This window comes from Acipenser ruthenus, chromosome 7 (genome assembly GCF_902713425.1).
Source record: "Acipenser ruthenus chromosome 7, fAciRut3.2 maternal haplotype, whole genome shotgun sequence".
Taxonomy (NCBI): domain Eukaryota; kingdom Metazoa; phylum Chordata; class Actinopteri; order Acipenseriformes; family Acipenseridae; genus Acipenser; species Acipenser ruthenus.
The window spans coordinates 43,942,485-43,959,889 of record NC_081195.1 but is presented as its reverse complement, the minus strand read 5'-3'; the positions used below and the strand labels follow the sequence as shown (position 1 = coordinate 43,959,889).

The 17,405-nt window shown below is 40.0% G+C and overlaps 1 protein-coding gene across 3 annotated transcripts in view; it reads left to right on the top strand.

Annotated features, from left to right (window-relative positions):
- Nucleotides 1-12,955, top strand: part of LOC117414882 (plakophilin-2-like) — a 45,137-nt gene extending 32,182 nt beyond the window's left edge. For all 3 annotated transcript variants that reach the window (XM_034024718.3, XM_059027038.1, XM_059027039.1), the window contains exons 11-13: nucleotides 1,690-1,879; nucleotides 3,059-3,146; nucleotides 3,544-12,955. In XM_034024718.3, coding sequence (XP_033880609.1) covers nucleotides 1,690-1,879; nucleotides 3,059-3,146; nucleotides 3,544-3,612 — 347 coding nt within the window. In that variant the 3' untranslated portion in view covers nucleotides 3,613-12,955. The remainder of the gene's footprint in view (nucleotides 1-1,689; nucleotides 1,880-3,058; nucleotides 3,147-3,543) is intronic.
- Nucleotides 12,956-17,405: the final 4,450 nt, after the last annotated feature.

Sequence of the window (17,405 nt, the reverse complement as noted above, 5' to 3'; positions counted from 1 at the left end):
TACATGTTGAAGTTTCATTGTACAGATTTGAGCTGGCCATGCTAAAATATTTTTTACTAACAATAAATGTTTTTTTTTTTCTAAAAAGCGTCTGTCTTTTTATGTGATTTGTTATCTGTATTGAACAGGGTGAGTTTCAGACTATTTCACTTTTTTATGGAAGCCTGGTGTGTGCACATTAATTGTACATGTAACATGTACATGTAACCTTTATATTAAAGAGTTATAGCCATAAATCTAACAACAGTAAGAAAATAGCTCAGGCACTAAGTACTGAATTTTTACCAACCGTTTGTCAAGGCGGAATTCCGTGAGGAGGACATACTCGGACACGTTCACCTTGTTCGGTGTAAATGGAACAGGTTTTAGCCTTTTCACGAAATTGTTTATTTCCATTTCTGTTCTATCGCTAACAGCGATTTGGGGATGCTATTTTTGCATTGTGGTGATTTTTCTTTTTTTTTTTTTTTTTTTTTTTCCCCAGACAGAAAGTTCCAAGCAATATTTATATCATAAGTAATAGACGATAACATTAATATTATGGGTCACGTATATATAAAAAATCTCGCTATACAGTACAGACCATCGTAAATCAAAGCTATGTTTATTGTATCTTGCCAGTAATTGTGTCCAGTTGTAATTTACCTAAATACAGTGAATTAGCAGTACAGCTATGGACAAAAGTTTTGCATCTCCCTATATAATTAAATCATTTTTCTTCATAGTCGAATGAAGCCTGCCAAATGATGCTACGTTCACATATTGAATTACATACCACTTTGTAGTTTTCCCATACTTAATGAAAAACTGGCAACAATTAAAAAATGTAGCATTTTGAAATCCAACATGAAATACCGTACTATTATTATGGCTTCCAATAGACCTTTGCGATATCATTTTGTAGTTTCTTGGATTACATGATGTTAAATAAAACATGTAAATTATGTTAATCTACTTTTTTTTATTTTGTATGTCCTCAATCCAAAAAAAAAAATGTAGGTGATGCAAAACTTTTGGCCATAGCTGTACCTGGAACTCCTCGAGAAGACCGGGCTGTTCGACTGAACAAGCACAACACGTTCCAGGACAGGAAGGTGGAACGGTTTCGTCAAATCAGATTGTCCTGTTCTGTTCGTTCTCTCGAAATTACTCCTTTAGTATCGTATATTCAACTCCCAGCAGAGCAATCACATGTCCCGCCTCCAGACAGACAATATGTCAGCTGTGATTTGCAAATTTGTGTTTTGATTGAGTCCTCCAATACTACCTTACTACTTTTTTTTCTAATCCCAGTGGAGTAGACAGCACCTATATATTTGTTTTACCTCTAGTCATTAAAGTGGGCTCTAATCAACATTTGGGCCGACGGTTCAATCCATAGAAGCTTGGATGGAAGCGTCAGTAACAAGCTGCTTACGGGGCATTGATAAGCATATTGTGCACTTGTGTCTGTCATCCAGGTCAACTCTGCTTTATCAAATGCAGTGTGAAATCACGTACCAGACCCGCATGACACTGGGACCTGCCCGGGTATGTTCTGACCTGGGTAGATAATGCCAGTGTGAAAGGGGCTCGACACAAATGGGTATTTAGAAAAGTGTTTTTCTCTTGCAGCTGGGAATGCATTAGAGGGCTTTGGGTTAAACACAGAACACCAATCCTTTATTTTTAACCATTTGTTTTTTTTAGCCAACCAAGTACTGCCTGATCTGGTTTCAGTCCTCCCAAATACCGCCCAAGATCTCCAAGTGCCTGCAGAGATGACGGTTTCTGTGTGTTATGTTCTCAACAACTTGGTGCGGAGTGACTCCCAGAATGCCCGCACCATTCTGAACAATGAGGGGCTGAGGAAAATCATCAACATCAGCACCAATGACAGGTGAGGACCTCTGAACTTGACTAAACTTGCTCAACATGGTTACAGTACACAGCCTTTCATTTCTGAGGAAGTACAACTTTCAACATCAAAACCAAATATCCATTTTAATTTAAGTAACAGTGACCTAATAGATAGTTAGTTATATGAACAGTACATGGATTATATTTTCCAACTTCATACGTAACTACAGCACCTGCCTACCCCTTAACAGATGTCACATTACAGGTGTCAGTACAATGAAAGTTGGTCACCCCAAATTAAACCCATAGCATGTTGAATTGCTTTCTCTAAACCTTGTTTAATCTGTTATTATTATTCCTGTTACAGCAATAAACATACTCATTAATCTATTTATATTACTCCGAGATCTCACTGGAACATGTTGAATTGATGGAACAATTACACAGAAGTAGCAAGCACTCTTTTTTTAAAGCCTGAAGCCGTATTGGGTTTTGTAGTTTTTCATTCTGGTCAAAGATGTTCATTCCATTTATGAAACTGTATCTGTAGCTTTAATCAACCACAAAGTAATCCACAGAAATATACTAAGATACAGATTCAGAGTATGAGATGTAATTCCTGGAAATTGCTGTTTTGTAATCAAAGTCTATTGCAGATGTTTAATTTAGAAACTATTGATAACTTGCATACACTTAAAATTAAATCTGCAATAAGCTGCAGTGTTTAAACAGAAGCAATGCCTCCTTGGAATTCAGCGAACCACATGTGATAAATAGCAAGGTGCAGAGAAGAGACTACTAGATCAGGAGAAGAAAGATTAAACTTGTCTCTGATAGGCTAAAGTAAGCAATGCTTTAATGGAATAAGAATAGAATATTTCATTTTTAATGATAATACTTGTATTGCCTGCAGTGATTTGACTGGTGTTCTGGAGTTTTGAGTTTCGTTAGAATTCTGGAATGGCTCCTGACTTATGTTCCTAAAGAGTGCAACATGACATTTTAAATGGGATTTCTTCTGTATATTCATGATCTTTTTATTGTGTTGTTGGACTCAGTGAGTGCTCCATATAAAACAGATCTATGTAGGTGTTGTCTCATACATTACTCCATATTATATTGTGCATCCATTTACCTTGAGGAAAACAGAAAACGACAGAGGATGGTGAGAAGGGTCTGTTGTGTTTTTTACATTCAAGTACAAATACTCTCTTTTCAGTAATGTACCAACAAAAGCTGGACAATCTGCATCCATTCTGCTTCACACAATGTGGAAATGCAGTGAGCTACGTAGTGCCTACAAAAAGGTAAGGCCCGGGTTAGAATGTTAATATAAAAATGTTGAGTGAGATATATAAACTTGCAAATCTGTGAGAGTCAGGTTATTTTTTTTAAATGTATTTAATATTATGAGACACAAATGATATATATATATATATATATATATATATATATATATATATATATATATATATATATATATATATATATATATTTGGATTCTGAGGAGCTATAAATTACATCATTAACAAATGTAAAGAGCTATTCAGCAAGGCTTCATTTATAATGTTTTGAGGCAGTGGTACTCACTTGTGGTTGTTTTCATACCATTCCAATCCAGGTGTTCCAACCTGGGTCGTAATTAATTAAATACCTAGGTTAAATTATAATATAAGACCATATTCTTCTCTCATTTTCTTGAAGGCCGGGTATAAGAAGGGCGTTTTTATCAACAACAGAACAATGGGAGTCACTCAGTCACTGAAGGATTAATAAAAGACAACTGCAGAGAAATATGAACATATGGACTTTTAATCAACACTAATTACAGAGGTTAACAGCACTGCATTTAATTGCTTTATACTCGTTGTCCCAAAACAAGATATGTCTATGAAGATGGAGTTTGGTTCTGGAGCTAAGCCATTTGATTTTGTTGGGAGTGTTGAAGGAATGATCACATGAGAGAGAGACAGAGAGAGAGAGACAGAGAGAGAGAGACAGAGAGAGAGAGACAGAGAGAGACAGAGAGAGAGACAGAGAGAGAGAGAGACAGAGAGACAGACAGAGAGAGAGACAGACATTTAAATCCCTTTATTGAACAACACAAAAAGAAAAACAACAAAACATTAAAATAACATAAATAAAACTAGTACATTCCAGCACTGATCATAATAGAACAAGAATAAAACAGATAAATAACTGAAACATTCTAAAAACAGCAAAAAAAAACAAAAAACTAAAAACACACCAACAATTTTAAAAATAAAAAATTAGCATGCGATCTTCACCCACTGCACACACCCCATCCTCAATACACCACCTCCTCATGAAATTATCCATATCATTCATCATGCTGTAATAAGAAAAATCAGCGTTTACCCTAGTTACAACCAGAACTCTAAAAACACACAGGGCATCATCTATACCAGTGCTAGATAATCTGTTCTTACGGGATTTTAAAATCGTCAGCTTCGCTTGACCCAGGAGAAAATTAATCAGGGCACACCGATGACGATATTTAAAAGAATACTTAATACTTAAAATTAATAACTCTTTAGTAAAACGCACCCCGAGGTTCATCAGCAGGCCGCCTAGAAAAATAAAAAAAGGCCGGAGTCGTGGGCAGTCTGTAAAAAGGTGAAACACAGTCTCCACGGCGAGACAGAAGGGGCACTGCTCCCCCACACCTGGGTCAACTCGGCTCAGCCAGCGGTTCGTGGCGACAATGCCATGCAACACTCACCACTGCAGGTCCCCAGAGCGCTTGGGCAGAGGCAGCTTATACAGCACCCTCCAGGACGGCCGCACAGACTCCTCCATCGCCAGGTGAGCCCTCCACTTGGTATCAGTCAGGTCTTTAAGTCTGTGATAATGCCGGGTCTTAACCACAGTGCTGTACAGCTGCCTCTTCTCTGCAGAGTGAAACTGTAAATTGGTCTCTTCATCCAGGGATAACAGCTTCCCGGGTTGCTCCCCCCTCCTCCTCCTCCTCCGGCAGCGCAGGGGAGAACAGCACCGAGGGGAAATCAGGCTCACGCTCCAGGGTCTGCCTGTCTGAGAAGCACTTCGCCACGAACTCCAACACTGCTGGGCTCAGGGAGGCTCGGATCTCTCTCAGCACCCTCCCTATGAAGCGTACCGAGCGCAGACCCAACACTGCAGTCAACTCGGCCCCACTCTTCCATCGCCACTCAGTCCAGTCTACCAGGTGACCCAGGGTGGTGACTCCGGCCTGTGAAAACACTAAAAAAAGCTGTTTAGAATTAAAAGCATCAATGTTAAAAATTCTATTAAAAAACAAAGGCTCCTCAAAATTAAAACATGTACAGAGGCTTTCATCTGTCCTTAAAATCTTAATTAACCCCCAGGCATTTAACATGTTACTGTAAAAGCTTTCCAGCTTAGTTCTAATAACTTTACTGGGGGTCATTAAAAACAGCTGTCTGTCTAAGCCAAGCCCCCCAACCCTCTTGAGGAGGGACAAAGCCATGCCTCTCCAGCTCAGCTCAGGGGTGTACAGCAGTCTCTGGGCTGCCTGCAATCTGAACGCAGCGACCCGGGAGGGGATGTCAATCAGTCCCTGCCCTCCTTCGTCTCGGGGCAGGTACAGTACTGCTGGTTTCAGCCAGTGGTTTCCATCCCAAAAAAAATTAACTAGTTTTTTCTGGACCTGCTCCAGCAGCCCTGGGGGAGGGTCCAGACACAATAATCTGTGCCACAGCATGGACGCCAACTTGTTAATCACAAGGACCCTCCCCCCTGAAGGAGAGGCAGTTTAGCAGCCACTGCCAGCTCTGTAGCCTTCCTGCTACCTTCTCCAGCACCCCCTCCCAGTTTCGCTGCATGAATGCCTCAGTTCCTAAGTACACCCCCAGCACTTTTAATCCAGTTCTGTTCCACTCCAGCATCTGTGGCAGGGACGGAGGAGGCTTTCTCAGCCAGCTCCCTGCGAGGAACGCTGCACTTTTGGCCCAATTCACCCGTGCTGAGGAGGCTCTTTCAAAGCCCATGCATGACTCCAGCACCGTCACGTCTTTATCGCTGGTTACAAACACATTCAGGTCATCAGCATACGCTGAGAGACGGACGGGCTGGGCAGAGGGGAGGGCAGGTATGGCCAGGCCAGCGAGACGCTCCCTCAGCTGGTGTAGCAGCGGTTCAATGGAGATGGCGTAGAGCATCCCCGACAGAGAGCAGCCCTGTCTAGTCCCTCTCTGCACTGGGAAGGGCTGGCTTAGACAATTATTAATCTTGACAAGGCTAAAAATATTAGAATATAACATTTTAATATAAGAAATAAAAACAGGACCAAAACCAAATGCCTCTAGGGTGCGAAATAAAAAGCCATGGTCTACCCTGTCAAAAGCCTTCTCCTGGTCAAGCGACACCAGCCCAAAATCTAAGTTAAAAAGCTTAGATACATTAAAAAGATCTCTGATTAAAAACAAATTATCAAAAATTGAGCGTTTTGGTACACAATATGTCTGGTCACTGTGCACCACAGTACCCATACACTCCCTAAGACGGCCGGCCAGAGCTTTGGAAAAAACCTTATAATCGCAGCACAGCAACGACACAGGACGCCAGTTCTTCAGCTCACAGAGGTCTCCTTTTTTGGGCAGTAAAGTCAGTACTGCCCTGCGGCAGCTCAGAGGCAGCTCTCCCTCCGCCACACATTCAATCAGCACCTGGTATAGATCATTTCCAATGCAACTCCAGAAATGTTTATAGAATTCAGCAGGCAGCCCATCCAGCCCAGGTGCTGTTCCATTGGAGAGCTGTGTGACGGCGGTTGTGAGCTCCTCCAGTGTGATGACGGTGTCCAGGCCGCGGCTTTCCTCCTCACCCAGGTGAGGGAGACCTTCCAACAGCCACTCCGTCTCCTGCTGGTCGCAGCCCTCAGCCTGGTACAGTTCTGAATAAAATGTCACCGCGGCCTGACGAAGCTCCACAGGGCTGGAGACCTCTCTCCCCCTGGGCAGCTTCAGTGTAAGCATTTGTTTTCTTTCTTCTCTAAGCTGAAGAAGGTGGTCGTGGGGGAATCCATGTCTCTTAATTCTACGAATCTTGCTCTCACCAGCGACCCCTTGACCTTCTCCTCCAGCAGGCTGCCCAGGCGCTGTTTCCTCTGTTTCAAGCTGCGATAAGCCCCTTCCGTGCTCTGACCGCCCAGCTCTGTCTCAATCTCTAAAATCTCATTCTCTAGCTGGCTGGCCACTGCATTCAACTCACTAGTGACGTTCTGGGTGAATTGCTGACAGAATATTTTAATTTGGATTTTCTCCACATCCCACCACTGTCTCAAATTAGAAAAACATCTCTTTTCTTTTCTCCAGTTATTCCAAAATAGTTTGAATGTTTCCTTAAACTGTGTGTCTTGTAATAATTTAATATTAAAGTGCCAATAGGATTTGGAGTGCTGTGCAGTGGGTAAACACAAATCAGCTGTGATGAGGTGATGATCAGATAGAGACATGGGATGAATACTGCTGCCAATAATTCTATTAAGGTGGTGCTTTTGGGTGTAAAATCTATCTAACCGTGCTCCAGACAGTTGACCATTATTTAATTTAATCCAAGTATATTGTTTAGGTCGATTATGTAAATTTCTCCAGATGTCAACTAAATCAAATTTTGTCAGCACGCCAGCCAGCTCTCTCGCAGATTGGGGATTGGGTTCATCATGATTTCTGTCATAATTAAAATCCAGGGTACAGTTAAAATCCCCTCCCACCAAAATAAAATGCTCTGGATCACACTTCTCTAAAACCTGGTTGAGTTTTTTAAAAAATAAAATCCTGTCATTATACAAATTAGGAGCATAGATATTAAAAAGATCAATAAACACACCATTTAATTTTAATTCAATTTTTAAAAGACTCCCTTGTACAACTTCCTCTACAGACACCACGTCTACTCCTAGCCCCGGAGAATAAAACTGCCAGCCCCGCACTAACATTAGAGCCGTGACTTAAAATCGCCTTCCCCTTCCACTCTGACAGCCAGTGCGCTTCATTGCTGCTGTCAGAGTGGGTCTCCTGCAATAGAATAAAATTGGCTTTTTTAAACTCAATAAAATTAAAAAATTGGGCTCTCTTAATCATCACGACAACCATTTATATTTAAAGAACTCACTAAAAACTTATCCATAAAGGAAGAAAAATAAAATAGCAGTAAATAAATACAAAAAACAAGGGTAAAAGCTTTAAAATTGCATTGATCCATTAAAAACCTTTTGATTGCTCAACCATTTTTCTTGCAGTGCTTACAAACTTTTTCAAACAAAACCTCTTTTTCCTGTCAAATTCCTCTAAACTCGCTTTTCTTAACAGTACATTAGCAGAGACTAAAAACAATTTCAAGTCGGGAAAGAAAAGTGGAATTTCAACTCCCCTTTTACCCTTTGTGCAATCCATAAAATTAATAAACTGATCAAGCGAATGCAGTTTCTTTTTTTTGGGCTGACTGACCTGGATGTCGGAGAGCATCGAGGTGTCAGAGAGCTTTCCCTCCTCATCCTCGTCTTCTCCCACGAATGCCTCCCATTCCTCGGCCGAATCCTCCTCTGGCTCCCGACTCCTCTTCCTCCGGCCGTGAGGACTCTGCTGAGGGCAGGGCTATGGCGTCAATGGATGCTAGTCCAGCGCTGCCACTAGCCTCCTTCCCTGTACGGGGGAGCTCCGCAGCCACGGCCTGATCACCGCCGTCGCCGCCGCTCTCCCCCGGCCCCGACTCTCCAACAGCGGCAGCGCTGGGCTGAGACCCCGCATCACCACCAACCAGCGAGCCGTGGCTCGGCTCCCCAGGAGCAGCGAGTTGAGGCTTGCCGTTACCTTCGTGAGCCGCCACAGTGCCCAGATAGACTCCCCCACGACCACTGCTTCAGATCTTTTCTGCATTTTCTTTTTTTTTAATCACAGCAGTAAAGCTCCCCTCAGGATCGGCAGTGGGTTCCTGTACGGTTGATTCTGTAGGAGGATCCGCTACTATAGACTGCTCCTCTGCAGCAATCCTCTTCTTAACTCGGGGCACAGGCACGGGCGTCTCTGCCGACTCCTCCACCTGTGCTCCCCGAACACCCTCAGCCTGACCAGCCCCCTGCCTTTCAGCGCTGCCCTCGGCCGCAGCCACTGATCTGAGCTTAGGGCAGGCTTGCTTCATATGCCCTTCTTCGCCACAATGAAAACATTTCATTGTGTCCGAGGTTGCAAAGATAACACACTCCTTCCCCTCTATAATAAACCTCCAGGCTACATTAAAATCCTGCCCTGGGTTATGCGGCAATACAAACACTTGTCTACGAAAAGACATCACATGTTTCACCTCGGGGTTCTTACAGCCTAGCGGAATCATTCTAAACGGGGACATGATTTTACCGTATCTTGCCAATTCTCTTTCAATCACTGCATTTGGAATAAAAGGGGGGACATTTGATAAAACCACTTTCCTTAGAGGAGTTGAAAGAGGTAAAGCAGAAATAAAAGCACCATTGACAGAAAATCCTTCCTCTACAATCTTATTTACCAGTGTTTCTTGACTTAAAAACACAACAATGGCCTTATTCATACGTGAAGCAGATTTTATATTGTTAAAACCAATTGACTTACCGACCGATAACAGTACGTCCTCCACGGAAACTTCATTGTCGGGCACACACCTGAACCCATGTCTCCGTGTCAGTCCCTGTATACCGCCGGAATGTGAGCCCATCTCGGGCTACACAAACTAACTTAGCCTCCCAAACGGCCAACAGATAAATAAACAAACAAACAAACAAACAAACAAATAAACAAATAAATAAATAAATAAATATGTAGATGATATAGATATATATATATATATATATATATATATATATATATATATATATATATATATTTAAAAGAAACTTATAAAATTCCTTTTAAATTAAGCGTGTAAAAATAGTAAAACCAAGATTGTAAAAACAGACCTGCACTATTCAAACACACCGCTCTCAGCTCACAAGCCCCTCCCACAATCCCACAATCCAGAGAGAGAGAGAGAATTTTACAATCCCTTTATTGAACAACACAAAAGAAAAACAGCAAGATATTAAAGTAACATAAATAAAACTAGTAAGAGAGAGAGAGAGATGGAAAGAAATTCATAGTCAATGCAAGGTGGTTGTGATTATGAGGATACTTTAGTTGGCACAACCAGAGCCATAGCAAGAGCTGATATTCTACCGATGTCTAACATTTATGATGCAAAAAAACAACCAAGGACATAACCTAGGTGTCCTCATAGCTAGTTACGGCCATGGGCACAACCATATACTTGTGAGGGATTTAAACATAATGGTTCTGAAAAAGCATTCAATGTGAAGTAGATGAAAGTATTCTTGGTAAAGTCTTGGTACAGGAAGCTGAGTGTAAGTGAATGGTATGTTATATGTCTAGAGGTTGGGGAAAGAAAAACAGTTATGCAATGCAGGGAGAAAATAATTACAAGAAAAGTTATTGGTTGCTGATCCTGTCTAACTCTCAGTAACCCCAAATAAAGTTTCAGAGGATTTGAGTTTAGGTGAGTGTAAGTAGCTTGTATTGCTCGCAGTACAAAATGAATTAGGTTAATAATTTATGTAGCATTATACATAACTCAAAACACAGTCCAAAGGTGTACAGATCCCCTACAAAATCAGTTTAGAAAATTAATTTAATTAGCCACCACATAAGGAAAATATAGTTAGTTAATGTTGCTAAACTTAACAATTTCACTTTCAGTTGTGGCTGAAATACAGGTTTGAAATACAAAAAAAGAAAGAAAGTAGTCTTGACGAAGATCAATGAATGATTTTGTTTAAAAAGCAAGCATGTTGAAACCAAAGTGTTTTATGCAGATTAACATGCTTTCAAAATAACCTGATTTTCTTAAAACTCCAGTCCAGTAACCTACAGCTATGGCCAACATCACTCAAAATCTTAGGACTGAAAGTGTACCAGAAGCCAAAATAGTAGTGCAGTATTCCATGTTAGATTTCAAAATGTCAATTTTTTTAATTTGTTTTTTGTATATGGAAGTATATAGAAAACTACAAAGCAGTATGTAATTCAATATGTTAATTATTCAGCAGGTTTCCTTCTACTTTATGAAGCAAAATGAGTTAATTCTAAAGGGTGATGCAAAACTTAGGCCATAGCTGTATACAGTAGGCAATTTCCAGCAGCTCTCGTTTTATTAAACCTGTGTTGCTTAATTAAAATTCAAAATAATTTAGGTTTGCCAATAGCAAATGATCAGACTTTTACAAGACACAAAACAAACGTTGGCCAAAATAAATAGACAAACAAAAAAGACACGAAACAACAAGTACCGTGTTGGTGCTTCCAGCATGAGTTGCAATTGTTTATCTTTTTCTTTTTTAGTTATTTCTCCTCTCTCGCTCTCCCATTCTCCACTCACAGACCGCCCAACCCTGTATGCGTGAAGCACTCACTCTTTTATGCAGCTGTGCCGAGACTCGATTGCTAATCAGTCACTCGGTTCAATCTTGGCACAGTCTGCACGTGGACTAATTGTGCACTTTCCGTGCCCCCATACAAATACCCATTTTAATCTGCAGGTGAAGTGATTGTGCAATCCCTGTGCCTAAATACAAATATACATTTTAAATCAGCTGTGCTACATAACCCACACTCCATGCACCAATACATACACACAACATAAAACATAAAACACAAAGTACGTTCAGGGGTGGGGTACCCTGCCACACTTGGTTTTACATAACTGGAGAAGCCAAAAGGCATTAGACAACGAGAAAACCAAATACATGTAGAATGAAGATATCTTGCGGTGAATTTTAGGTTTGGCCGTCTTGAATATTGCAAGTCATGATTTTTTTATTTTGATTTTCATTTTAAAAAAAAAAACAAAAAAACATGAGGCTCTTGTTGTACACAACATGTGCACAGGTATGACAACGTGGCTCCCGTTTCCAGACAGGGAGATGTCAGACTTCTTCCCCCTTCACTTCCTCGCTTTAAATGAAATGGCTCTTTACTGTGATCCTAAACAATGTTTTAAATGTGTTGTGGTCCTGCCAATGAGCATGCTTACTTCAGTCTCCCAGATTACACGAATGGGATGATAAATATGATTACTTCAATGTCCCAGATTACACAAATGGGATGAAACAAGCTTGGGGGTGCCATGTGAAGATATTAACTGGTGTTCTCGCTTCATTTAGGAAATGTAGGAATTAGAAAAGCAACACATATGCCCACTTTCTTCTAAAATGAGCACCTTAAATGTGTATAGCAATTTAACCCAGTTTACTTTTCCTTGGATTGGCCTAATTCTTGTACCAAACAAAAATGCTAATAAAACTTACAGAAGTCAACTATGGACATTGAGAAATGCTATAAAAGGCATATACGAGTATTACTGGGTTATTTTTTTGTGTACTATGAATTCAAAATTAAAAAGTGTAACCGTAATTTGTTATTTACAATAGTTGCACCTTAAGTATTAAGTATTAAGTCATTTTAATATCATTTTATAAATAATGAAATGTTGGAAGAAAGCAAATGAAGAATGATTCATTACTTTGGATGTGAGGTGTATCATACTGCTTTGGGTAGATGTCTTTTGGGTTTGAAGGGGTTTATGTATTTCACTTAGAATCATGTGAGAAGGCTAGATTTATTTCACGCTAAATTTCTTTGATACAATGTTTACTTTTTTGTTATGATAAGAAAAGCACTAAAACTAAATTACTGTGTCGATTTGCATGTGAACATTTTACAATGTAATTGTAGCAAAATGAGAAAAAAAGCCTTGTATTTGTCCAGGCATTAGATGACCAAATCAAGGCTTATTTTTACTTTGAAGTTCATCATTCAGGATGTACTAGTTGTGCTGAATAAATGTATCCCTTTTTTACTTGTAGTTCCATTAAATGTGTTTTTTTTTAATGCTGTAATAGCACTGAAGGTAAATGCTATCAAAAGTAGCATTTAGTAGTATATCAAAGTAGTTGTGCTTTCTCTCTAACAATTCATGTTGATGTATTAAATTTTTTTTTCAATCTTTTGGATACAATGATGAGATATAACTTGCAAATTAATGTATAAATTAAAACCAGTTTTGAAATTAAGTATTCTTTGTTTTTTTTATTTTTTATTATGTTTAAGGTTCCCATACAAGTTAATTTCTATTAGTCCATGTTCAGTTACTTCCAGTATAGCCAGGGACTAGATGTTGCACATATCTAAGTATATATGGTAGATGTCCTATTCAAGCCCTAAAAGAGCATTAAACATACAGGCCACATTTAAAAAATATATATTCTTACTGTTTATCAATACATTTTATCATTGCATACTGTTAAGCCACACTGGCCCAGTACTAAGTATTAAGAAAGTGATTCACTACAGTTCACTCCATTTCTGGAATAATATACATACACAGTAACACTCCTCTGGCTCTGGACAGGGGGTGCAATACATTAAAGTATTGGTTTCTTGCCACATTAACTGACAGGTTCACAAGGTACACAGGGTTCCTGAAGGCTGTATATTTCATTTTATTGCCTTTACATTGATTGAATTTTCCATAACAATTATTTTTGGCCAGTCGCCTTTGGTTAAAATTATAATACTGTATGCTGCCAGTATATTTCTCTCACACCAAAATATGAGCTTAATCAAGTATTAGATATTATCTGAGCACTCAAAAGAATCATAACCTCACTCTAGGGTTCTGTTTCCAGAGTAATTTCTGTCAGTACAAAAGTGGAACAAGTTGCAACAGGTACACGCACACACACCCCCACACACATATGACACGTGGTTTTAAAAGGAGAATAAGTCATCTTGGGTTTTTTTTTATTTTTTTTATTTTGAATTCTCAGCTGGTATCCTACAATAGTCAGACATCCTATATATGAGCAGAAATGAATCATCTCACATTCAGTTTCTGAAAAAGAATGTATACCACTTTTAAACTGCTCTTGCAATAAATTCTCAAATTAACGCATAATATCACTTTATTAAATGTTTTTTGATTATACTACAAATTGTTTGTGGTAAGTTAATTTTCAACTAAATGCATGTTAACAGAAAGAGTTCTCCAAACTTTGAATACTGCTATTCCTTCCAACTGACTAGGAAACGTATTGTTCAGTAGCCTCTTCTTTCCTCATAGTGCTCCGCTAACACTAGGAATGGAACTGACATGAATGCACCAGCTGTAGATTCCCTCCCATTCACATGTACTGTCTGCGTATTTATATAGTATGGCCTTGGCATTTCTAAAGGAAAGTAGATCCGGAAATTTGAGGGTCACAGACATATCAGTCTTTGTGACAAACCCCATGATAGGTACGGTAAATCATTGTGACATACTATAGAGAGTGTGCATACTTCTGTGGTGTCATTTTATATTCTTTACATCTACAGTTGGGTGGGGGGTGGGGAGGTCAAATATTCTTTAACACCAGTTCCCCTTAAAATACTGATACAATTGAATGAATGTTATGTAGTACAAAAATAAATTCCCAGTGTAGTCTTAGATCATACTTTTTATATGTTAAATATTTAACAGTAAAATTGAATTTAGTTGTTTGAGTACAATGGTGGATTAAGTACACACATATTAGGGGCTATTCAATTGAACTAAACTTGATTCACAAAGGGCAACATGAAAACATGTTTTTACTTAATTTCTATTAGAATATTAGTTTTACTAAAATAAAAAAAATAAAAAAACATTTCTAAATTTAATGTGAAACAACTGGAGGCAGCATACAATATCATAAAACATAGTAGTTGATTTCTGTTTTGATAATTTTACTGGGTTTGATTCTAGCCCAAATACTTATCTAAGCAATGTAATTATTTAGTTCAACGCTGTTTAACAATTTTTAAAAACATTTCTTTAAGTTTTGATCCATGGAGGGGTTATTTTCCACTTTCCAAATGGAAAATACTGGTATAGAATTTGACAACCAGCAACCACCAACAATAGCAGTGTGGAGTAGTGGTTAGGGCTCTGGACTCTTGACCAGGTAATTGTATGTAAAAATAATGTGATATCTTGTAACAATTGTAAGTCGCCTTCTCGTTAAGTCTACTGATTTCAAGCCCCAAATGTCATAGAAACAACAACAAAAAAAAATGATTTATGATAATCAATCATCTGCTCCCTGTATTCTTCAAAATAAGCAATGAAGAGAGGGTTTCTTGCGGTTTGACGCAGTAAAGTCTGATCAGATGGCTCATAATGGAAAGCTGATGTGGGTATTGGAGTGCTTTGAGGGAGTGGTAAAAGATTAAATAGAAGTCAATCATCCTTGTCACCTGCACACTGCACAGAGCCTGTATTGTTGAAAAATAACTTTTGAGTACCCGCCTGCTACACCATTGGTGTGGTGTGTAGAATGTTCTAGGTGAAAAAGAACACGTGCCAAAGGTAATCGGTCTAAAGTGCAAAGGTCAATTGTGCGCCGCCCCAGGGAGCTCCGTCCACAGTCGGCAGTGGAATAGCCTGGATTCAAACTGGCGACCTCCAGGCTATAGGGCGCATCCTGCACTCCACGCGGGGCACCATTACTGGATGTGCCACTCGCGAGCCCTTGCTTTTGTTTTAACACAAAATGTAATGGTACTATTTTAAAGCACTAGGGTGTGCAAGTGACTATTTTATTTTAAAAAGGGTTGAGTGTTTTAAAAACATCTATGATTACTAGACACAACATAGCATGAATGTTTACAGCTGTTACCCCCACTTCTTTACAGAACCACGCAGGGAACATGCCTGAACCCTGATATCACTGAATTGATTTGCATATATTCTTGTAAAGCATCGAGCAGACAGAGGTCTATTTAAATACACAGAAGAACATTGAAACAAACAATCAGGTTCAGGGGAATTGTAATTAATTGTAATGGTGGCATCAGCACCTTCCGGGGGTCCACCAGTGGCTCCCACTTGACGTTGTTCCTCCCCACAGAGAACTCGGTCCGCTGTGGCCAGTCCCGCCTGTGGTACTGTGCCTTGGTGTCCCTGCTGTCCCAAAGCAAAGGTAGCAGGGAAACTTGGTAAAACCGCCTTGGAGACCCATCAGGAATGCCACCATTTTGAAGTCTCCTATGACCTCCCAGCCGTACTCATCATACTTCAAGGCGTCCAGCAAGGTCTTGATGCTGTTGTAATCCTCTTTGAGGTGCACCGAGTGAGCCAGAGGAAGAGACGGGTACTTGTTACCATTATGGAGCAGCACGGCTTTGAGGCTCCTGGATGAGCTGTCAATGAAGAGGAGCCACTCATTCTGGTTACAGGCGATTCCGATTGCCTCGAACAGACTGGTCACATTGTGGCAGAAGCAGAGCCCATCTTGACGGGTGAAGAAGCTGGAAAAAGGTTGGTGACACTTCCTCTGATCTGCGACTTGCACACTTTCATCCAACAAGTTCCACTGCTTGAGCCTAGACGTCAAAAGCTCGGCATTGGACTTGGTGAGACCAAGATCTCTAATCAAGTCGTTGAGGTCTTTTTGGTTGGGATAGTATGGGTTTCTCTCCTCAGCTCCACCTCTGAAATTGTCATCTGGATCTACAACGTCTTCCTCGCTCTCTGACTTGCTGCTCTCTTCTAAAGACGGCTGCTCTCTCTCCGGAGGAGTGGGTACGGGGAGCTCATGACAGTGTGGCACCGGGGCGATGGATGAAGGAAGGTCCGGATACATGATAGCAGGTGCATTCTTGCCAGTTCGACGTTTGGAAGGGTCCACCATGCAAAAGTAGCAGTTGCTTGAGTGGTCAGTGGGTTCCCACCAAATTCTTGGGATAGCGAACTTCATGGCTCTTTTTTCCCCTCTGTACCATCCTATAAAAATACATTTATTTCATCCATGACTAATGTGTAAGAGATTCTCGCAACATTTTTCATATATGATATATTTTTTCAATAACATTGAAAATTGTAAAACATATTAAAATTAAAAAACTTTTACAATTTTAAAAATGTTAACAAATTTTATAACATAAAATTCCGAGCAACAATTGTCCATCTTACCTTCCAGAGTTTTTTTGCAGTGCTCGCAGGTGAAATGAGGTGCCCAGGGTTTGTCTTGATCCCCGACAGGCATGCCGAAATATGCCTTGTAGGCCTCACACATCTTAGCAGATGCTTCCACGGAGTACTTTTTCGCTCTTGTCTTGATAAATTGGCTGCAGACATAGCAAAATGCATCTGCCGGATGCTTGCAGCCTCTTGATGCCATCTCAGAAAAATGCAGATATGTATCCACTTAGGCAGCTGGAACTAAACTGAACTGGTGGGCTTAAGGCCCCTGTATTTATACTACTATTTATATTACTGGAAAGTCCTAGAAGTTACTCCAAGTTTACTCAGCACTGAATCTATCTGGAATGTTCTGGAAAATAGGTAAATTTCAAAATATCACTGTCCTGGTCACAAAAGCAAAGTTTGTGGGGAATAATAGCCATTTTCTATACTTTTGAGGCACAAGCAATTAGGAAATAACACGGTTATCTGCCCATTTTCTTTACCAAACTGTCAGCTGCTTCTAGTTGTTACTTTGT